The sequence below is a fragment of the Trichogramma pretiosum genome, unplaced genomic scaffold (assembly GCF_000599845.2).
Source record: "Trichogramma pretiosum strain Unisexual culture from Peru unplaced genomic scaffold, Tpre_2.0 scaffold15, whole genome shotgun sequence".
Classification (NCBI taxonomy): Eukaryota; Metazoa; Arthropoda; class Insecta; order Hymenoptera; family Trichogrammatidae; genus Trichogramma; species Trichogramma pretiosum.
The window spans coordinates 398,603-423,244 of NW_019641686.1; the positions used below are offsets into that span (position 1 = coordinate 398,603).

At 40.7% G+C, this 24,642-nt stretch overlaps 2 protein-coding genes across 2 annotated transcripts; one reads left to right on the plus strand and one right to left on the minus strand.

Moving 5' to 3' along the window:
- Positions 1 to 13,904: 13,904 nt before the first annotated feature.
- On the minus strand, positions 13,905 to 16,960 carry LOC106650063. The gene is made up of 3 exons (XM_014367845.2): positions 15,413 to 16,960; positions 14,775 to 15,327; positions 13,905 to 14,200 (listed from the first exon to the last, which is right to left on the minus strand). The coding sequence occupies exons 1-3, from the start codon at positions 16,731 to 16,733 to the stop codon at positions 14,083 to 14,085; spliced, it is 1,992 nt and encodes a 663-aa protein (XP_014223331.1). The 5' UTR covers positions 16,734 to 16,960; the 3' UTR covers positions 13,905 to 14,082.
- Positions 16,961 to 18,209: 1,249 nt separating this feature from the next.
- LOC106650189 (protein transport protein Sec31A) lies at positions 18,210 to 24,537 on the plus strand. Its single transcript, XM_014368089.2, has 15 exons — positions 18,210 to 18,423; positions 18,513 to 18,738; positions 18,815 to 19,137; positions 19,229 to 19,326; positions 19,397 to 19,642; positions 19,711 to 20,010; positions 20,072 to 20,440; positions 20,500 to 20,632; positions 20,709 to 21,014; positions 21,082 to 21,464; positions 21,539 to 22,321; positions 23,203 to 23,277; positions 23,547 to 23,795; positions 23,877 to 23,948; positions 24,019 to 24,537. Exons 2-15 carry the CDS (start codon positions 18,536 to 18,538, stop codon positions 24,205 to 24,207), a joined length of 3,729 nt encoding a protein of 1,242 aa, XP_014223575.1. The 5' UTR covers positions 18,210 to 18,423; positions 18,513 to 18,535; the 3' UTR covers positions 24,208 to 24,537.
- Positions 24,538 to 24,642: the final 105 nt, after the last annotated feature.

Below are 24,642 nucleotides of genomic sequence, written 5' to 3' on the forward strand. Positions count from 1 at the left end.
ATTATTAATCGATAGCTGCGTATTAATTGTTTTCTCTCAGCGAAGCTTTAATGTATTATAGGTGGAGCGCGTGGCAGCTAAGTGAGATTTTGTGTTCCTCGAGCCGAGCGCGAGTTGCGCTGCCGAGTCGAGCGAGCTAGGCTTCGACGATTTCATGCGACCGAGATTAATTGGTCGGTATATACCAGCTGTAGCTCGAAAGCTGAATTACGAGCTCTGCACGAGTCAACTTTTGCCCACGTATATGTGCTATATTGGAATGCTTCGTCGTGAAACGTCGTGCGACACTGCACGACTTCTTTCTATTTAATTCCCCGTTTCGAATCGTGCAGTGCTTCGAAAACTTATTAGTTGCAGTCGAGCGTTTGAGCTTTCGCGGTCGAATGCGCCAAGACGAGATTAAACGTATACGAAAAAAGTACAAAGAAAAAAACCCTGATGCCAGGCAAACGAGGCCTCGACCTTTCAACATCACGAGCTTTTTCCGGGCAATTTTATCGATTTATCCTGGCTCCGTTTAGGCCTGCTGCTGCTGCAAATCGCTATGGTAAAACAAGCTCGCTCCACGTGGCTGAATCGTGCGGACGCTGTATATGATCGCGACAAAACGGGATGCGTACATGGCGGAGCCGAACGAAGCGAATGAACGAAGAGCGGAACTGAACGGACCATAAAGCTAACCCAATGCTGTATAAAATAACCTTTAGCGACTCACACAAACATCCGCACGCGTCTTCGTACGATACAATAAATACATTTGCTGCAGTTGCTGCTGCTGCTGCTGGTCGGATCGCTGAATAGCCGAGTTGCGTCTGTGGCACGAGCGACCATCCCCTCGCGAGCACATCGTGCAGGAAAGTATAACTGCAGCGAGCACACGAGCTGCCATCGGGGGGATACGATTGTATAAAGTAATTCGCGACATCGTGCACCGATCATTGTTAGCAAACTTCCCGAGGACTTATTAACAGTAATGATAAATCTCAATAATTACCATTTATCGATTGTTATTCCCGCATGATTTTGAGTAAGCTATTCTGAAAACCCCCTGAACATTTCAAATACATTTTATGAAATTCGATCATTTCAACTTTCATCGCAAAAACTGTATGAGTTGGTTAACTTAGTTAACGTAGATTTGAGGAACATATTAAATGGTGATAGGCAGCTGACTATCCGTGGCAGCGATATTCTTTTGGTTTTATAATTTAGGAATACATAATATGCTGCTGTTACAAATTTGAAAATGAGGAGGAACTTTTTTCCCGTGTACGCTTGTATATGTAGAAAAATAGACGCGCCGCAGTTGCGCATAAAACTGCCAGTAATGGTTGTCTAAAAGGTCACTGCGCTTCGACGTGTATCCTACATAGCTACATCGCACAGACGACCCACGCGTTGAATAAATGCACTCAAACTTCATAGGCGCGTGGGTAAACCGTGCACGATACATACCCTGCATAAAAAGCGCAATGAATTTCGAATTTTTATAGCCATGGCCCCTGTATGGGGCTCGTCCGCCGTATTATCTCGCATATAATACACCATAAATGTCCTGTCATCGCAGAATCGCCGAAGCTAATTGATACGATACAGCACGCGTTATCGTTCGAGACGCCGCTCGACCTGCACTAGGCTTCATGGGAATAAACTATTTCCAGCATGCTCGAGTGTATTAAAACATCGTTTAGCTCGATACTCTTGCGGCGATGATACGTAGATAATAGCTCGACGACGGGGGCTTTATAATGTTCATGAATCATTTTTTTTTCATTCACGAGCGTAGCGGAATGATCCACGGGTCCTTTTTGAATATATCATCCCACATTTAAATACATGACATTCCGCTCGGTGTTACATTATTCTAAACAAGAGGATCCGTATTATGATTTACATGCATGCAGTCGCTATGTATTAAATTTAAATTTAAAATTTTTCTAAATACGTGTAAGTCCTTTAGTTTTCTATGTGTATCGTTCGATATAATTATAGCAACCTTGATACTTTTTTGGAAATTTAATAATAATTATGTGATTTTTTAGGGTAGTTGACTTATTGCACCTGAATAATTTTTAAACCAAACCATTATGAAAAAAATAGTGAAACAATAAAAATACTATTTCTTCTGCTCGAAAAAAAAACAAATCTTTTATTAATTACAAGGACTGATTTACGTCTCTTTGAGAGATATTGTACATATTTCAAGTAGTCAAGTAGTTGACAAAACGTAGTGATCAATATAATGTTTGGTTAGCTAGAGAAAAAATGATGTAGTTTTTTGACAATTTTTTAATCAGTATTTTATTCTACGAGATCGATAAATTATTTCGATCAAGTTATTTCGCTTGTTCAGGAAAGTATAACGCGTGAATAAAAAATTGTGAATTCAGCATAAATCATAAAGATGGAACGCGCACAGTACATAAGTAAGTATACGCGATGATCGCCTCATGATTTCTCATTCATTCTAGTGAAAATTTGTACATCATAATATACATGCCATTGTGCGTTGAATATTTATCGTCGCCCAAGTAAACCGACGTTATGCGCTCGCCACGCTGATTAAAAAATATACACAGTACGATGGTGAGAGAAAAGAAGCCGCGATTTTTGTTACGCTGCTAATAAAATAATAACTGCACGCGTTAAGCCTAATGATATACGATGGGATCGTGGGCGATGATCGCGTAGTATCGGCCAGGCCGCACCGGCCCGACTTTCCATGCAGCCAACTGCGAAAAATTAAATACCTCGGATATAATAAATCCTGCTTAATACGCGCGAGTATAGATGTACGTATGCATACGGACTAAACGTGAAAAAAGCTTCCGGTCTACTTCGGTAGTTTTAATGTACGTTGCGCAAACGTGGCAAATGTAACAATCGAAATTAAAGGTCGATCGTAATTTTTTTCAATAATCGCACTGCTATGCACTAGGACTCGTTGCGAAAAGTATTAAATCCCCTCGTGCGCGTACATCATAATGCATAAGGAGCGATAATTTAGCTAGATTTCAAATCGTAAATCGCCGAGCGCAGCGCACGGCTGGAGATAGTTATAAATATGAAATAACGAGGCGCACGTCCGCAAGGAATTGTATACCTGCATGCACGAGCAAAAGTTTTCGAATCGATGATTATTTCCTTACGAAAGGAGCACGTAAGGCATACACGTGAATGCTATACGTACATCGCATACCACTGCGCACATCATTTTCAATCGCACGAGAATTATGAAATGTAGCCCACTGCGGGCCGCGTTTATAATCTCTACGTCGAGCTACATTCGAGCTGATTATATTTGCTTTCAGGGCGTGTGTGTGTGCCATTAGTCGGGTTGAAAAAAAGTAACAAAAATAATTCACGCGGAATTTCTCGAGCTTTTCTCACACTCGTATATGCGCGCGAGTGCGGGTGCGGGATGGTGTAATTAAACATCATCAGAATCAACGTTATACTGTACAGTAGAACACGCGCGACATTTGCAGTAGCGTTTCGAATTAAAACTAGCGCGTGCGGATTCATTAGCATCTCGTCAGCAATTTTTTTCTCTCTCTTGCTCTTTTTTTGTTGGCCTTCCCCTTCTCTCTCTCTCTCTCTCTCTCTCTCTCTCTCTCTCTCTCTCTTTCTATCTTTCTCTCAGTTGGGCAAGAACTAAATTCCAGTTGCAAAAAGATAAAAGTTGGACTAAAGGCGTACGTAACTCGGCTCACTCCTACATCTCTTATTAAAGTTGTATGTTTACAACTAGCGCAGTTGGCAGCTGCTGCTCTACATACAAACAGCCTCACACACTTGCATCAGCTACGTTTTATACACGTATACATCCAAGTCGCGCAACAAATTAGCTCGATGTTTTAAATCCAATCTTTCTAGCTGGCTCGCTCTCTGAAAGCACCGCCAGATATGTGTATAGCGCGCTGCAGCATCAAGATCTCTCGCTAGCTGCTTTACATTTCTGTCGCGCTCGCATTTGAGGTGTAAAATATTAAAGTCTCTCTTTTGCCTCTGTCGCGGCGGCGTCGGCGGCAGCTCGTCAGTTAAGCTTTTTTCACTCCTGCGTTATGCATATAAACATGCAGCTTGATGTATAAATACGGTTCAAAGCCTGCGCAGAGCCGTGTTTACATTTGTTCGTGGTGGTCTGAAAGCTTACTCGTCGCTAAAACTTGGATAATTGTTTTTTTTTCCGCAATTCGATGCCGATACGATTGCAATTCGACCCACATTGTGTACCTAATACATAACATTGATACGCAATAATCAACGCGCAGATCTTAATTTTCGTAAGTCTACAATGGCTTTTAAATACACATATTGGTAGGTCGCGATAAGATCCAAGTTGTCAATGGTTTTATGCGCGAAAGAGATGAAAAGGGCTATATAGTTTCAGCGACAAGATGTGTGCGATTTTCATCGACTCTACCACTCGCGTACACATGCACGCGAATAGATTCATCAGTGCGTTCGTACAACGGGGCATTTAATCCCCTGTAATACAAGACCTGCCTTGGCAAATGCTGCTCTTTTTTACTGCCGCTTTACACTTTTACTCGAGGCTTTGCGCGACTGCTCGCCGAGGACATCTCGTCGATTCGTTGCCAGTGCGGTCTCTATTCCAGAGAGATTCTTATCTTATCCGAGAGCTCTTTAAACTTCTACATATATACATACAAGTGTGTACGTACGTAGTAGTACTGGATATCGTAGTGGTCCATATGCTAGGCTAGCTACACTATACGTGCCAGGAGAACCCTAATAAGTAAGGAGCGAGCATCGAGTTTTTGGAGCGCGAACCGAGAGTACGGGACGCTTTTTTGCCGACCCCTAACGATATTACGTTAACTTGACTGCGCACTCGAGCAGCTGGTCAGAGAAAAACTACGAATACAAGCTTGGAGTCTCGCGCACAAAAATCATGACGCATAAGTATTAATTGAGTCAGCTCAGGAATATCGACTTTACATAGCGATTAATTAAAAATGTTGTTTGCTCGACCCATCGATTGGCTTTTGTTGTCTAATAAATATGCTATGAAATAGCGAAAAGATGTGTGCGTGCGTAATATTTGTGCTGTAAGCTGTTGTTGCAGTGCTATGCAGGATGGCTCAGCGAGAGCTCGACTCATGCCGCCGCTCCGCGAGCGTATATATAATTTATTCGGCCCGAGGTCGTTAAAGTTTCACAAGTCGAGCACGTAAAACGCGCGAGATTGCAAAGTCGGCCCCGGCTATAATATAACCTTTTCCCAAGCTCTTTCGTCGCTCGCTCGCAGTATATAAAGCGGCTGGGGATCCGAGAAAATTATGCAGATCTGTCGTCGTCGTAGAGCTCGCGACTGCGAAAGCTTTGATAAACACGCGCGCAGCTTTCGCAGCAGCAGCAGCTCTCGCTGCTCCGCATGTCGCTCTCTCTCTCTCTCTTTCTCTTTTTCTCTCTCGCTTTACATATATATACAAGTATATATGGCGCGTAGGCGCTTGCGATCGTTATGCAGATTCGTCTTCGTAAAATGGCGTTCGCAGTGTGTATCCCACCTCTCGACGGCAGCTCAGCCACCGCCGCCATCAGCGTAGCCACCACCTCCTCCACCACCGCCGCCACCACCACCACTACCACCGCTTCAACACTTTGCTATATAGCTACTTATTTTTCCCCAATGAAAGTTTGCACTCTCTGCTGGCGGCAGCGTCGCTTCGACGCTCCATCATGTCCTGTTGGCCACGAATTATCTCACGGGAAAAGAACGAGCGCACGATTATATGTGATATCTCCAGTATACTATATATGCTCGTCGAGTACTGGTATACGTTTCACACCCCTCGTCGGAGTGGAGCACGCTAGACGAGGCGCGTCGCCGCTCGCACCTAACGTGTTTACTTAGGCAATCGCTTCGCACGTACGTGCATTATACAGATTTGGCAGCTACTCGAATTACAGCTAGCTCGCAGCGCATGCTCCAGCTATCAATTTTATTCGGCTTTAGCGATCGCAAAATATTTGCCGTTTCTTCGTGCACAACGATCTGCACGGTATACCGAATGCATCGCTTTGAGAAATCCGAGAAGTCGATCGATCGATGCGATAATTACGCAGAAAAATGACGCTAGCTCCGTTCGAGGTAGAATAATAGATGCTTTGGCTGAGCTAAAGAGCAACTCGTTGTTCGTCTTAGAGCTGCACCACATACAGAAAACACTGCGCTGAGTAAATACCAAGGCTACAGCCCGTGTAGCGAGTGGCACAATCAAGGCGTTATTACGATATGTTTTATTCATGCCCAATCTTGACACGGAGCGCAAAAGTGACTCCGGAATATGTACACCTCCGAGGCGCGTACACGTATTCCGCACGCTTAACGCGCGACGCTTTTCGGAAAGCAGAGCGGGACTGCTCCTACGTATAATATAAACACACACACACACACACACTCGCATACGTAGGAGAGAAAGATACACGCGCGGAGATAATATTTAAGCAGGGCCGCGACACTTTTGCCTCCCTTTGCGCTTGCGTATGCTCTTGCTACACGCGTGAGGCTGAAATATTTCGACGCAGCCTGGTGTTTTCCCAGCTCAGGGCTAATTGCGCGCTACGTTTTACTCTCGTATATACACCTGCGCGTAATGTGCCTGCTGCTGTTCTTATAGCTTTATGTTCTTAAAAGAGGTGGAGTTGGAGAGAGAAAAAGCAAAGCAGAGAGCGTGTCAGGAATATATCCGTGTACATAGCGAACAAACGACGAACCACGACGCCATTATATGCGAATTTCTCCGCAAATGTCTTTCGCTCGTTCGCTGTTATGTGGTTCAAGCTTATTGAGCTTGCGACGTATGGGTGTTTATGATGCGCGTCAACGCAGCCGCGCGATCGTTAACGGCCTCGACAACAATGACCACATTCATATACCTACACTTGTACATTATATTTGATAATTGCAAGCTTTTCACTCAATGAAATTACCATTTGACCCGAAAGAGAAGTGGCTGCGTCTATTGGCTTGACTCTTCTAGAGCTGCTCCGAATCCACGCAGTAAGTATACGATGATACAAAGCAGATGTCTGAATCACGTGCGCAAGCTTCTATCGTTGGCAATTATCATTAATCAGGCGTAAAGTAAGCTTCGCGCGTTCGTGTCAATAATTGACGGATTCGATTCTGCACGTATACTCGGCGCGCCGTACTCCACCTAATGTCCACTCACATATATATCACATACAGCATACGAATGCGCAGATCGACGCTGACCCTCGCACATAATGCACGTGTATTATGTGTATACGTACGCGCGACGCCCGCTGAATTACACTTCCGTAGCTCCACGTCTATGTGTGTGCAATTTAACGTGTTGAAACGGTAAATGTATGTGTTTTGCATCGTACGTTGTCCTGAATCGACCCGCCTGTATTATTCCGAGTCTGAGCTGTCAGGGACCACCTACTACGAGTGTTTGTCATACGCAGCACGATATAGGCTTTAGTCTTTCACTAATTAGCTGCACTTATTCGCAATTTTTGCAAGAAACGGCCCTTTCGTAGCTTATATTTTCGTTTCAATTTAGTTTGTCGCGTACGATAATCGATCCGGCATAGTTAGAATCTCTACGCGATTATCATAGTCAAACTGTAAAAGACCCTATAGGAGGAGCTGCCTACATTATCATCACATCTCAACTAAATTCGTTTACCGAAACAATAATGTCTAGAGGTACCTGCACATTCAGTATGTAAACACAATTTAATTGTTTATTTGCTTTTTTTATGAGCCAATAAAACTAATAATTACCACACATCGATTACGACTCTTTTATTTAGCTCTCGAACGAATTGCCGCTTTATATTTGATTCATAAATTCTCGAGCACGCACGTTCAGTGCATAAATCGACCAAATGAAACGCCCTATAGCATCGTTGAATTTCATACATATAATAAGTATATTCGTATAATCTCTACCAGCCAAGTTTTAAGAGCTATTTCAAACTTTTTGTGCCGACAAGGCGATCAGAAACATTTTATTATTGAATGGGGACAAAAAGAAAATCAACGCGTCGAAATTGGCGCTTCGATTGGAGTCATACATTGTACTTAGGTGGCATTCATCGATGCACAAAACTCGTGTATACAGGCACATTACGTGTGACATTACGAATTCACTGGGTTACGAATCGTCGCGTACATAGTAATATAGTTGCCGCCTGCATTCAATTAAGTCCGACGTCATGACTTTGTATAATGTTTCGAGCTTCGCTGCCTCTCGACTTCTTTATGTTGTTGGACTGTTTTTTTTTCAGAGTGGCAGGGTAATTCAAAAGGGGATCGCGTCGATTTCCTAGCGCGCGGATTTCGAATATGGTCGCGCGTTTTATCGCATACTGCCCACAGGGCCTACTTGCAGCCTGAGCACATTTAGCGAACAACCTCGATCACGCGTGTTTCAGAATATTTTTTAGCAATATCGAATTTTGCCACGATATCCACAAGCTATTCCTATATTCATGGAAGTACATGCGAAAACGCATTAATCCAGTGAAAAAAAACATAATTTCACGTTGCGACGTGCTTTAGAATTGAAACTCTGTACGAATTGTGAGCGCGAGCAATGCACGCGTATTCAGACGCGATTTCAAGCGCATCGTAGTCAAACTCGTCGCTGCTTCTCCATCTCGTGTAATTAGTATTGCATTGCTCAAAAGCGCAGCGAGCCCCTGCAGCTCGCGTATAATAATATAATACGGGCATCGGCTGTGACAGCTTAAACTCTGCACGACAAAAACACAATGGCGATATGCATACTGTAAGCCACGAGTACGTTCGCTTCATTTTAACGTCGTTATATCCTGCATCTCCTTTTTTTTTCTCTCTCTCGTGCATACGCGATGGTAATGTCGGCAATTTGGAGTGAAAAAAAACAGGACATCGCGGACAGTTTAATGCCTCGCTTATAATTTGATCCAACGTTTGCTTGTACGCGAAGCAACAAAGACAGGAATTTCTAAAACGCACACACTCGTGCGTCAGTCACCGTTGAGAAAAGCTGCGATGGGCGTAGAACTAAAAAAAGTTAGTCTCCACGCGTATATCTGTTTATATTGCGAATATGCGCGAAAGCGATAGGCCAAAATATTAGCAAAGAGTTCTGAGGACTGCTGTTTTTTGCCCTTTTTTCTCTCTTTTTTTCTTGCAAGTTCGTCACTAGCATGCATAAATGCATGATGAAACAGTTTGTTATCGACTCGAGCGCGAGCTGCGACGATCATGAAACTTTTCTCTCGCTCTCGGTCTTTATAATACCTCGGAGTGCGCGAGAATATATCGTCGCGAAAGGGGTGTCGAATAATCGAATAATTCGATTGCTGCGCCCGAGAGAGAGAGAGAGAACGAGCTCTATATACATGGAGAGTCCTCGGCTTGTCCTCCTCCTCTTCCTCCGAGTCAGGAGCTTTATATATAGACTACTGCTGCTGCTGCTGGCACGAAGGAGCTGGCATGCAGCAGTCAATAAAGGAGACTCTCCCTTTAATCAGTTTTAGTTCGTTATCCCGTTAGGTAGCGACGAGCCGGCGACGCGATATCGCGCAGCGCGACTTGGAATATCAATTATAGTGATTAACTAAGACGCCCTCCTCCTCCTCCTCGATCTCCATGAAACACAAAACTTCTTCAGCTATCTTCTATTATAGATGTATATACAGCTTCGCAGAGGCTTGATAATGCCCCAGCGACGTATATATAGCACGAAGCAGCAGCAGCAGCAGCAGCAGTGGCGAGGCAGAGAAGCGCGAATAATACCTTTTGTCCGGGTGCTCCTGGAATTAGCCTTCGCTTACTTGCACCGCTTCTGCGGAGCTGCAGCAGTGTATAATACAGCATGTATAGGTGTCGAAGCCGGAGGTGTGTGCAAACACGAGCAGCATTTCAATCATTTGCCGCCGGATAGCGAGTTCTGGAGTCTCTCTAGGAACAGACTCGCGCGACGAGCTCGTGTATACGTATGGCTGCTCCACGAAATCGCAAGCTTATCAACGCTTTGGCAGAGCGGCATGACAAATTGAGGCTTTAGCGATACCTTCCTCCAATCTCTATTCATATGGCATGGGTTTAGAGTCTATTCGAGATTTACGCGTTTAAACTCTCTTAATTTCGTTGTTCTTTTGCACTTATTTATATTTATGGTAAAAATTCGAAAGGAAAAACGAGTTGTTAAAATTAATCGGTACATCGGGCACACGTATTATACGTGAACAGTGCGTAATGTAGAACTGGGCGTGCGCCGCGCACATGCATCGAACGTTATTAGGTATACATAAAGGCGATGCTGGAAGACACCTCGAGGCTATGTGCAAGCAGCTGGTGGACTATACGTGTTTACGGCCTGTAATACGCGCACCTATGTGTTTATAGCGAGCGCCCGGGCCATTGTTGGCAATTAACACTAACCAAGCGTTAAGCTCACGGCTCGACTCGCATGCGCAAATAATTGACAGATTCGATTCCACTAGCCCGTCGTCGACCCTATATAAGCAATTCGCAGCCTCGCATTATCCGAGTGCATGCGGCGCGTGCGGACCTATGTTGTCAATAAATGCGGAGGTTCCGTTACACTTATTGTGTCCGGACCCGAGCCAGGACCACCTACAGTGAGTACCGCAGAGTATGCCTAGTACTTATTTGACTAATCGTCAACTACGCTCCGATAGATTTCGCTTTTAGCCCAGAAGCGTTTCTTTTATTTTTTCCTTTATTTCAACTCTTTGTCTATGACTTTGTCTATTAGTGCGTGCGAGAACAATTTTCACTCTCGCGATCGCTGAATATTATTTTTTCGCTTCGCGCGTATATCCCAAAGTGGAAATATATCGGCTCAATATTCCGATTTATGCGTGGCGAAATATCCACGTTCAATATCCACGAGGGTGTCGCTCAGCCTACACTATATGTGTCACATGCTTACATTGTATACGAGTGAAAATGTCTAAATTGTATGCTTGGCACCCAGCGGACGAATTATGATTTTGTATTGATTCGGTGCCTTATAATGTACACGGTTATAAAGGCAAAAAAGCGTGCCGATCCAAGCAATAACGGGATTGATCGATATAAGTCACGAATAATGCTCCAAATTCAAACGATTTATAAAAAAAATCCCAAGCTAATAATCTGCTCCACACTTCGACACGGAGATTTTTGAAGGATAATTGAAATATCTATCCGGATATTACGCGAGCCCTCCGAGACGTAATCATCAATCCAAAATGGAAAGAAAAATAAACCGCAAACATCGCGAGCCGACGTTTTTCGCCCAACTTACACTTATATTCGGCCGAGTTTTAAAGTCGGAGAGCGGCAATGTCTCGTACCCCCCGGTTTATGAGCTTGAGCGGTCTTAAGTATACATTTATGTGAAAATACACGAGCAGTCACGACCGGTCCTGTAAATGATAATGCATTGCGTTTCGAATGCTTTGATTTATTGCCAGACCGGAGCAAGGGATGATAGTGCCACCGCCCGAATCTATACACGTAAGAAGCCGCACGCGCGTATCGAATCGCTATTGAATAGAGCAGTGTAACTAATACCCCTAAGTAAAGACCATTAGGAGCTTTCCAGACAAACCTACCTGCGTATGAATCAATCAAGTTTTTCTAAAAATACTGCATCAATTTTAAACTACTAATTTTATAAAAATTGTTCAAATTTTACAGAAAGTTACTTTCATAGCTCAATTGTTCATGCTCGATCGCATTGTAAATCGCTTCGGGCTATTATTTCAAACGTCATAGATAAAAAAAAATAAAAAAATAAATAAAAAAACCGCGACGTCAGAGCGTTGCTTGCACACGCGACTATATTAGGCCGATCCTTCGTTAATTTGAGTCTTCTTCGAATTTAAAGTTGAGAGGCTTATTTTTCTCCCTCGATATTTTTAGACGTATTGTACACAGGTGTTTAAACATGGCATTGAATTTTGGTCTCTCTCCTTCTCGGAGACAATGAGGACCGAGCATACGACTCGCGAGGATCTTAAAAACCGCAGCTCGAGCATTGTACGGTCTATTTGTTTTTTCGCTACTAAAAAAGAAAGTCGTGCATGCTCGCTTCGAGGCGTTTAGGACTTTGCGTGCGTAAACGAAATTTTTGGCCATAATTGACGATAATTGCAATGATAATTTCCGAGTAATTTTGGCTGTGTACTGAAAAAGACACTATTAAGTCGCTTAAAACGTCGCTTTAGTGTTGACATGAAAAATAAAACGATGAATAATGGAGTCTTTGGCGCAGTAGGATCAATTCGGAATGAAAGTGTGGAGTCTCATTGACGATATAATTTTTCAATGATAACCTTTCATTTAAATTTGTACATGGTACTTTTGTCTTTTCAAAATACTACAGTCAGGCAGGTTTGATGATTATTCTAATTGTCAACTTTATCATGCATTAAATTTTTTTATGCTCTAGATTATCGATGATTTAAGTAAAATGATAGCTTGTAGAAATAAATTTCTCTACCTAGTTTACAATTAAATATTACACGATGATCGAAATATCAAAAGTACAACAGTGTTATCGCTGCGATCAATTGCGATGGAGGTCTGAATCTGAAAGAAACGCACGATCTAATCTCTCAAACATAATATTCGATCGAATCTGATGTATTATGAATATATATCGAGAGCCAATTGCCAATGAATTGAATCGAGATAAAATGTCTCGTAGCGCGTATATTTCTATAAAACCCGGAATTTCTCCGTCTTCGTGCCTGAAGTGCAATGCGGAAAGAAAGAGGGTAGCTATACATGTATGTGGCGTTAGAGAAATAGCGAGCTCGAGCTCGTGATACACACCATTATACTGATATAGTCTACAGATATATATAGTCAGACTCGGATATTCTCTATAGGTATACGCGCCTATCGTGTGCGACGTGATACATGCAAAGACTGGTTAGTTAGCCTGCAAATACACGTATCAAAGGCAGAGTATATATACCTGCCTGTTACTGCGGAGAGATAGAGAAAGAGAGAGCTAGACTATAATAATATAAGCACAAAGCCTGAGAGAGCGAGACAGGAGAGTATTAGAGTTTTGCCAAGCGTGTCACGTACACGCGCGGAGCCTATATACGTACAGCGACGTCGCCACCACCACCATCGCCACCTTTATCTACGCAGCCCCGACTTTACGTGTGTAACATCCCTATAAGCACGAGCTCCGCTCGCAGATACTCCTGCATACGCTTTGGCTTTCAATTCTTCCCTTTCCTCGATGATCTCGAGAATATAACGATTTTCGAGCTTTTTTCTCGCTGATCGAACCTACTGTGTGCCACGATCGAGCTAACAAAATGTTCGATTGGCTCTGAGCCGGATGTTGTTTGTTTAAAAAAATGCCAGTTCTCACATTTTCTACGATTCCTAATAGTGGCATCCAAATCCTGTCCGTTTTAAAAAAAAGCCATTTTCAATCCGAAAAAGTCCGAAAATTTTCAAAAATTGTCCATTTTTTGTTTTTAATCATTGCTATTTTTCAACTCGAACTTAAGAGAACAAAATGCCAAAAAAGTTTTGGAACAAGTTGACTAATGGAAGTGGCCTTTTTTAAAATTGGCAGATTTAGCGACTACGGTTAGAGCAACAATTTTCTTCTTTTATAGTCCTAAGCTAATATTTGGAGATATAGCAGCGACGATGCGAACAACTCTATTAATAACAACCATCTGTTTGTACATAAATGGCATGTGATACAATTTACAAGTTTTTTTCAGTGATTTTAATAATGTATTTTGAAAATCTATGCATGTATCGTTATTATTACATAAATTATACATAAATATGAACATATAAAGAATTAGCATACCTATCTCATACAAATATACATATACTTACACATTTTTTTCTTGAATTAATTTATAAAATATTTTCTTTTAGATATTAAAATTTATTTTGTTTATAAAATCAAATAATAGCAGCATTACTTTGATACCTGACGTAGAAATCATTCGTCATGTCTTCTAGCAATAGGACTCATGGGAAACAACGAATGCATGGGCATGCTTACATTCTTGAGCTAACAATGAGCGATTTCAGAGTATGCTGCAGCACTGAAAATATTTTTTCCCTTTTCCTGATAATGGTATAATGTCACACGCATTTGCAAGTGGCTGAGTTTTTGCCTTAGACTCTACGTGCTTCCAATTCTCACTGTAGAACAAGCGTATGGCACTTTAATATTAATACATTACGATAGAACAATTTAAAAAGAAGTATAATACTTGAATATCAAGCTATGTCGATTGAGTAAACAATTTAATTGTACAATTTTTATACATTTTTTCGTAAAATGCATGATATTCGGGTTTTTAAGGAAATCTTAAGCCGAGAAGGAAATTTACAGTTTGATTGGTGTGAAAAGCTATAGAAATTGTTGCTCGGTCTTTATATTGGAGATTAAACGATAGTCAGAGCCCTTTGTAAGTTCGGCTGTCCCAAAAGAACCTTAGACCGCTTGTAACTTAGCTGAAACAATCGTTCAATCCCCAATACTTCTCGTAATTTTTTCCAAAATATTCGGTTGAACACTCGGAAAACACGTTTGAATTTATGTTTTTACTAAAACTCAATGTTCTTCGAAAATGTTCATACCTACATTATTATTACTGTAACCAAAAAGTGAATTTTATGGAGAAAATTTTTACTTAAATTCACGCGAAACTTAACTCTTAGATGAAGTTTGCAATGGTACACAGTAATTATAATATGCATTAATTTTGTTTACCTCACGTAATGCATAATCTGTTCATTATTCATGTAGTCCAATATTTTTTCGGAAATATTTTTTGGGATCTTCCAGAACCTCGTCATAAAATTCGCTCCCACCGAGATGCAGTAGCCTCTGACATAGGCCTTGAACACGTAACTCTTCACGAGTTCGCCGATCAGGGGCAAAGAGTCAGTTTTGCGGAAGAGCAAATCGGTATTAGCTGCCTGCAGTAACTTGAACGTCTGAAAGCTGTCGAATTGGCAAATATCGAGGAGCGTCTCGCCCTTGTCGTTGATCGGCGTCTTTGCCATTTCGTTGATCTCCAGCTTGTACGGATTCAGATCTACGCTTTTATCTCCAATGCCGAGTTCTTCACGCAAACTTTCCACCTTCAAAAGTATGAATTTTTTAATTGGGATGCCGTTGGCAGTATTCATTTTACCGATTTCCACGATGTTTTGATACTCGCAAAGGTCGAACAGCAGATTTTTGCGCATTTGGTGCTCGTCCTTTTCACTACTATCCTTGTATACTTTGTCGTAGGCGTTTTGGAATAGTTCTATTTCGCCTGTTACAAATAGTTGTTGTTCTTGATTTTTTACGACACGACGCTTCGATCGTAGAGTATTATGAGAAATGTAATTTATACTTACCGTATTGCAACGTCTTCGTTATGCGATTCCGTTGGCCGATGGAAACATGTTCGATAAAAGCCCGAATAATAATATAAATTTGAAGGAATTTCTCCCAGTCCATGTGGAATCCCGCCGATACCAGTACACGCACGGTGTTCCAGATGTCTCGGTACATCGACAGCGGCGATCTTTCAATTTTTTGAAAATTGAACTCCTGCCAGTGGAGTGTAACGAAGGCCGGGTCGGCGCCGTGACGAATAAGCAGCCTCGTCATATCCATATTAAGATTGTGCACTGCGACGTCGAGCGGCGTCTGTCCACCTGAATTTTTCACGTCGACGTCGAGCCGGAAATTCTCAAGCAACATCTTGGCCACGGCTACGTAGCTCTCGTTTTCCTCCGCTCTCTCGGCCAGAGCGTGCAAAATCGTCCGGCCGCTCCGGTCGAGCCTCGCAAAGTCGTCGAAGCCGTTGCGAACGCAATTGGCCACGGCTTCGCGCAGAAAATCCGTCGACTCGCGACACTCGAGGCAGATGTCGTAGATCGGATCGAAGCCCTCGCGCCGTTTGGCATAGTCCAGGAAGAACTCGATCGTGCCGAGCTTGGACTCGCGCCGAATGCCTAGAGGCCAGGCTTTGGTGCGCAGGACTATGGTCCAGGGGGTCTGGTCAGTCTCGGCCAGGGGCGAGAAAGGATCGGCGCCACGATTCACCAGCAGCTTCAGGATTTCCTTGTTAAAGCCACTGGCCGCGGCATGCACAGGCTGCCAAAAGTCGACGCCGCAACACAGATCGACTTGGAGTTCCCGATCGGCGAGGTAACGGCGAACCGCGTTGATGTTGCCAATGGCGCAGGCGATGTGGAGATGCGTCACGCCCGTGACGTCACCGTAATTCACCTCGTCGCAGTAATTGAGTAGAAGATCGGCGTTCTCGGGCACTTCCGTGTTGAAATACGCCTCGTGGACGAAAGTACGGCCCGAACTGTCGATAGGCCGGATTTTTATTCCCCATTTCAACAGCGTTTTGACGTAATCGAGGTTTTGCTGGTGCAGAGCCTTCGTCATTGCGACGTTCAAGGAGTAATCGTCGTCTTTGGAGCCAGTAAGGTAGTTTTCGAAGAGCTCATTCTCGACGCTGTCATCGTCCTCGATCTGCACCAATCTGTAGACTTTCGGAGGAACGATGTCCTTGCTTTCCGTCGATTCTCCTTCCAGTGGTGTTCGAGGTCGGTCTTGTCGTTTATCTTGACAATCAAGTATGTCCTTCTCATCGAATTCATTGTCATCGTCGTCTGCTTTCGCCTCGATAATTTTATAATTAGCGTTTAGGCCGTCCATCCTTACACTCAAAATTTTTCTCAACGCGGTTACAAGTTAATATTATTATATAGTAATAACGGCCTCACAACTCACTTTGACTACTCGAGTGTCTTGCAAACACTGGCTAGATTTCATATTTATTTTGATTTTCAACATTAGACACAGCAGACAGGGAGTGAACGAGAAGATAGTCAAATGTTCAAATTTTCTTGTCTTATAAGGATTATTGAAGACTGCATGAAAATTAATAGTGTGTAATATCTATTCTCGAGTTATCCACTTGATAATTTTCTAAAACTCTAGGTGGATGTCTAGAGAACAACAAAATTAACGATTCAAAACATTTAGTAAAAAACAATGTTTTCATAAGTCTAACTTGGCTTCAATACAAATTCGTTATTTTTGTCTCAGTATCTGTTTAATATTTAACGAATATATTAAATAAAAATAGTTCGTCAGCGCCTAGCTCGTCAAATATTCGATCAAATAATCTATTCCTATTCATTTCAGAGATAACATTGAACCAGTTTTTGGCTCTGTGTCCCAATGAAAATTTTTAATTTTTTTTAAAAAGTCCCACTTTTTGTGTTTATTAGTGTATTTGTGTTTATTAGATTAATTTACTTGTTCGCTAGAATTCTTTTTTTTGAGGGAAAAAGTTCGTTCTAGCTAGGTGATTTATTTTTTAGTAATTGTTTCTTCAAATATTAAGATCGAAGCATAACATAAAGTAATATTTATTATAATTTCACAGTGGAATAATATATCGGTAAATGTGTCAGAAAAAGCCAGCCGGTCTTGTAAGTGGTGCCATCTTTGCGAACCTCCGCGAATTTAATCTCACACATTTTATTGCACCAGCCAACAGTAAATAGCTACAAGTAGTGAACTTGAAACAACGCGAGCTCGACGTATTGGTCCACGTCTTGAACTACGTGTCGCACGATGTCATGTGCTTTGTAAAGAAATATGCCTACGGCTCATGACAATATATACTGTAGACAAGCCCCTATTTCGTAAATTGCAAAACCCCTGGCAATTATAACGTCTTAGATCACTAGTAAATGATCAAATCACAAGATCCGAAAGGTTTGAGATCGTTAAAGCCAGTGCATCAACCTAGCTTTGACTATAATCGCAAATAGATTTTTTCATTATTTTTGCCGATTTTTCGCAATTATAGATTTCACCGAATATTGAACATGGATTTTTTCCTTAGCATGAAGGTGCGAAACGAGGATATTCTTAAGGGTTATAAAAAAACAAAGAACTAATTTTCTCGCAAGCACCGCAACCGATGGCCGTCGCTGATCGACAAAAGGGCCAGGCCGAAATCGATCGTACCTCGAATGATGGCGATTTACTCGCTCCTGCAATCAGCAATGACAGTTCAAAGTCTGCGCTCTCGGCTTGGCACCTCGTCGTCGCGACTCACGAGGGCGTTCGCGTCGACTGTGCGTAGCGTATCGCAAAATATTCTGCCAGCCCATCGCCGACGTTGCACGAATGAAACATACAGTGCATCGCACCCACTGTTTCCTCGAACCTGCTTCTGTCCCATAAGTGCAGGCTGTGTGACGCGGGCATAGGTTAAAGCGCTATTCCATATTGCACGACATTTATTGTTTTTGTGTCAGTGACTGTGTTTACGTGGAAAAGAAGCGATCCTTATCCACAGGCTCGGTGTTTCAGCGCTGTCTCGATCAAAGTAATACACCTACATACTATTTTGCTTAATTCTAACAACTGTCCCGAGTTGCTCGGCTACTTACCGGTTTATATCTGTCATATGTGCAGCTTCGGCCCTTCGATAATCCAACATGAAGGTAAAAGAGCTTCATAAGAACGTCAACGTGGCCTGGTCACCGCAGGCCCACTACCCGTTACTTTTGGCAGCTGGTACTGCTGCCCAACAATTGGATGCCAGTTTCAGCACCAGTGCCAGTCTGGATCTTTATTCCCTCAATTTACAACAGCCTGGCTATGACATGCAACTTAGTGCTAGCGTACCAAGTGATGAAAGGTCTGTCATTTAACTATTAGAAACAATATTTTCATTTAATTGCATTAGGTATTGAATATTTATTGACAATGTTTAGATTCCACAAAATCGTATGGGGTGCTTATGGAAATGATCCAGCTGGTATCATTGTGGGAGGATGCGATCAAGGCAAAATTAAAATTTATTCTGCTGCTAAAGTGCTTGCCAAAGATAGCAATTCTTTACTCAGTAGTCCTGAAAGACATAAAGGATCTGTTAAAGCCATGGACTTGAACCCATTTCAGTCAAATTTATTAGCAACCGGAAGTACTGAAAGTGAAATTTTTATTTGGGATTTAAATAATTTAAATACACCAATGTCCCCTGGTCCCAAAAGTATGCCTGCTGAAGATGTTCAACATATTGCATGGAATGAACAAGGTAAATTAAAAAAAAATATTTATATTGCATCATAATGATTATTTTCATTTTATCATGTGTAATTTATCAATATTTATAATTATTTTGACAGTTGAACATATTCTTGCATCAACATTTTCTCAACGTTGTGTAATTTGGGACCTTAGAAAGAATGAAGCTATCATCAAATTGCATGATGCAAATTCAAGGGTAGGTTGCAATTGTATAGCTGCATCAAAATAAACAAATAAGATAATCGTTAATGTTGACATTTTCTTAGGTGAGGTGGAAATCAGTACAATGGCATCCTGATGTTGCAACTCAATTATGTTTAGCTTCTGAAGATGATCAAAGTCCTATTATTGAATTATGGGATTTACGATTTGCAACATCACCCCTTAAAACTTTGCATAACCACCAACGTGGTGTTCTTGCTATTGCTTGGAATCAGCAAGACTCAGATTTACTACTCAGCTGTGCAAAAGACAATAGAATACTTTGTTGGAATCCTAATTCAGATGCTCCTGTAAGTCATGAAAACTTGGTTTAAAAGCTGTAATTTATAAAATATTATTTTATTGCTAATTATTTCAGAATGGAGAAGTAGTTTGTGAATTAGCTCAAACTAGTCAATGGAACTTTGATGTTTTATGGTGTCCTCGACATCCAGATTTAGTAGTTGGTACAAGTTTTGATGGAGTTGCTACAGTTTATTCAATTCTTGGTGGACACAATCAACAATCAGCAGTGACATCAAATAAAATTGTAGAATCTTTCCCTGGAATGGACCCTTTTACTCAGCCACCACCATCAGCTGTCCATCACACAGATGAAGCTTCTATTCTCAAAAAAGCTCCAAAGTGGCTTAAAAAACCATTTGGTGCTTCATTTGGAGTGAGTATTGGATACAAATATCCTAATATTTAGCTTTATCTAAACATTTTTTTTTCTTCAGTTTGGTGGAAAACTTACAACTTTTGAAAATTTACCCGTTGATCCAAATATGCCAGCAAATACTAACAGAAGAGTTTATGTATCTCAAGTCATTACAAACCCAGATCTGATTCAAAGATCAAATGAACTTGAGGCTGCTGTCAAGACTGGTCAATTTAGTGATTTTTGTAAAGGAAAGGCAGATAATGCTAAAGATGAGCATACCAGAAAAGTGTGGAATTGTATTGGTGCTTATTTCGGTGAAAATGTTTCGCAGGAACTTTTGGAACTTTTAGGATTTGAGTTAGAAAGTATGAATAATAAATTGAATCAATTTGTGCCTCACCCAGAAATAGAAAATGTTACGAAAGGCATTGAAAATTTAAACAATGTAAGTTGAAATATTTTTTACTTCAATACAAAAATATCTACATTTTTGACTCTACATAGGGTATAAATGGCAATACTTTGGACGGAAGTGCAGCTTTTGACGCTATTGCAGAAAAGGAACAGAATAAATCAGTATCTTCTGCATTGACAAATAAGAAATTAGATGTTAATTTCAAGATAGACACATTAAATGGTAAAGTAATTTACGTGTAGTCACGATTTTTGAGTGCAAGTTAGTTTAAAATCCAAATCTCAAATGTATGTTACAGGAAATGAAGGACTTATCACACAAGCTATTTTATTAGGAAATATTGAAGCTGCTGTGGCATTATGTTTTGATAATAAAAAATATGCTGACGCTATCGTCTTGTCGATGGCCGGTGGTGCAGAATTATTAGCACAAACAAGAAAAAGATACTTTTCTGAACACAGTGGAACATTGAATTCTCTCATTAATTCATTGGTTAGCGAAAACTGGGAGGATGTCGCGAAAAATTGTGATATTGATTGCTGGAAGGAGGCACTGATCGGTATATTTACACATGTTAATACACAAAGACGTAGTGCATTGATTGGTAAGCTTGAAATAAATGAATGAATTTTTCTATTCCCAGAATATTTTCAATCTCACTTATGTTTTAGAAATTTTGGCCGATCGTCTTGCCGCAAGTGACAGTGAAAAACATCGAAAAGACGCTCAGATCTGCTATATATGCTCGGGCAACTTGAATAAAACCATCGAAGTCGCTAAAATGGATCTTCAAGAAACAGTGGAGATCGTCACTGTCATGCAAAGGGCTCTCGAATTCCATTTGATGCAAAAAATTGAGATCGAAGGCAATATTGCATCGGTACTTACGCGTTATGCTGAACTACTTGCAGCTGAGGGCGATCTCGAAGCAGCAATAAACTATTTAGGCAATAGTCAAGAACCCAGCATTGTTATGTTGAGAGATCGATTGCACAAATCACTTGGACTTGTGCAAATCGAACCTCAGCGTCCCAACAGAAATGCCCAATACACTGTAAGAAATTTGCTTATTAATTTTGATCTCTTCTTTTATCGAATAAATAAACTCTTAATTAATTGCAATTACAGACTGGATATGCACAAAATCAACCTTTGCAGCGTAAATCCATTCCTGGAATGCCTCAAGCTCAATCAAACATGTTCAATCCTATTCAGCCTCAAGCTCAATCAAACATGTTTAATCCTATTCAGCCTCCAGCTCAGTCGAACATGTTTAATCCTATCCAGCCGCCAAGTAATGCATCTTCCATGCCACCGCAACAGCCTTCCTGGAACACAGCTCCAACGAAACAATCCTTCAACAACTCTTCCATGAATTACCCTGGAGTAGCGAACAATCAATCTTATCCGTCGACACAACCAGCCACACCTTTCGTGCCATCGGTACCACAAGCACCTCCGTCGATGATGCAAGATCCCTACACGCCCCAGGCTCCATTGACTCCAGCCATACCACCTCCGCCACCTACGTCTGCAACGAATCTCAGCCAGTCTAGTGGTTCGAGGCCAGGAAGCGTCGGACCGCAATCGAAATCCAAGTACGTCGTCGACCCATCTGTAAAATCTGGATCAACTTATGGCCCCGGTGGGTACGGCTCGGCCAGTGGGTTCGGCCCCACCGGAGGCTATGGTTACGGTGGAATGCAACAACCTCAGCCGAGCTATCCGGCACCTAATGCAACACCCCAACAAGTACAGCAACCATCTCTGTATACACCAACTCCAGTAGCTGCGCAGACATTAGCTCCGTCTACTTACACTTATCCCAACGATACCCCATCGTATCAGTCTGGTAATCAATCTTCTGGGTGGAATGATCCACCTATTTACAGCAAATCAAACAAAGCTCAGGTAAATATTTTTGCAAGGCTGATTTAATTTTGGAAAAAGTAGCAACTATGCGCAATTTTCTATCTAATTTTTTATGACAGTCCAGGGAAAAAATTAATATTTTCAAATGCAACCTTAATTATTAGAATTGCAAGTATTTGAACATTTTGAAAACAATTTTTATTTATCAGATACTTCTGATATTCTTAGCCTATAATAAAAAAAATAGTTGAATCGTTGAAATTCTATACTATCGTTGTGTTTCTATAATCGGTTGTACACAGCCAGTAATGGCTTTAGTCGTCAAAAACGAAATGTGCGCCGAGCATGCCGGCAGCAGAAGATGGAAAGCGAAGCACACAAAGGGCGTTGATGCGAAGGTAGATAACGACCGAAACAAATAATCACGATTCACACTGACCCGAGTGATTATCCTCCTGCCATGTGTAAAAAAATGCATTTGCCGTGATTTTTATTGATAAATGAGATGTAATTTCGTTTTTTGCAGTAGCACCCGCATATGCTTATGTATTGCTAAAATAAAATTATTTTGTGTGATTATTTGATGCTAAACATCATTATAGACAATCATGCATCAATGAGTTGAGTTTTAATATTAGAATCATTTACTTTGTACTTTAAAGTTGTATGGAACATGTCTGAATACCCTCATCAATTAGAGTAGTATTGCTTGGACAGAAAGATATATGAATCATTTTACATTTGAAATAAATATTTGTGATTCATGTAGAACAGCTACCTTCTTATTAATGCTAATATGTCAGTTTTGTGTTCTTCGATTCACAAATAATATTGCATTACTGAATACTGCTAATCATCAATGAATGCATAGCATTTTTAGATAAATATATTAACATGAATGATTTTTTTATCCCATGCAGCCAAAAACAGAATTCCAGCAGCAAAATCCAATAATGCACCCTCTAGGAGGTGCTACTCATATGACAGAACCTACGGTTAGTATTTTTGTTATTCAAATTTACAAGACTCAGAAGCAATGGCATGAACGAAAATTTCTTTGAAATGTTTTTGAAATCTCTAGAATAATTTTCGCTAGTGAAAAAATGAAAATTCATTCAAATGAAAATAAAAATGTTGATTTTTTCACACTGGCTTTTAAGTTCTTCGGAGTTTAACTTTAAGCACGCTGATAATTTTTATCAGTTATAAAGTGATGTCGAAAAATTCTAATTCACGTAATATCTTATAATGTTTAATGTTGTAGGTTTACCAGCCTGATCCAAATTACCAACAACATCAACAGATGGGACCTCAAGGCACGTACAATCAGTTCAATTCTGCCCCAGGAATGCAATCTTACAATAGAGCCGCTGAACCACCAATTCAGCCGGCTCAAATAGTTAGAGTACCTGAGCCCGAAAAACCGAAAGCACCCATTCCAGAAGAGCATAAAAAGTTACAAAGTACCTTTAATGAATTGAAAGATAGATGCTTTGAAGTTGCTCGAAATCCTGTAAGGCTTTATTCTACAAACTTACTTATTACTAATAATCTTTTTAGAACTATTCTGACTAAATTTGAATATTTTTTGCAGCAACTGAAGAAAAAGATCGAGGACGTTTCGAGGAAATTAGAAGTTTTTTATGATTATCTTCGTGAGCAGAAAGTGAGTTTTTTTTTAATTTTCATGCAGCTATCGTTTTCGAAATTGTAACTAATATAAAACCATGATTCAGATCTCGCCGAGCACTTTACAAGGCCTTCATCAAATATGTGATACGGTACAAGCTGGAGACTATCAAGGGGGTCTGAGCATACATACTCAGTTGGTGTCCGGTCCAGATTTTAGTCAGATTGCTTCGTTCATGCCTGGAATTAAAGTATTACTTCAAACTGCTCTTCAACTTAACGTTTATCTCAGATAAATCAAGCGCATCGATTTTTATGTGAGATGTTTGAACTTCAAACGAAGATTAATTCACCTCATAAAAAAAATATATTTTGTACATATCGTTTATTTATCGTTGAAAGTACTGATTGCAATCTTTATTAATATTAATATATAATATAAAATTTACAAAGAAAAAACTGATTTAATAACGACATGCAAATACATAAATGTAGAAAGCTGTGTCAGTGGATTTTAATTTTTATAGAGTGCGCTCTATGTTCTGTGCGTCTTTATATATAAATATATTGTGCTATAAATAATAATTACTATATTTTATCTACACAATAAAATAGAAGGAAATGCATTTCTATACATTTACTTTTATTTCCAAGTCTTATTTTTTTTAATTGTAAACCGAACGTTGCAAAGAAAATTTTATCTTGATTTGAACTCTTAATGACTAATATTA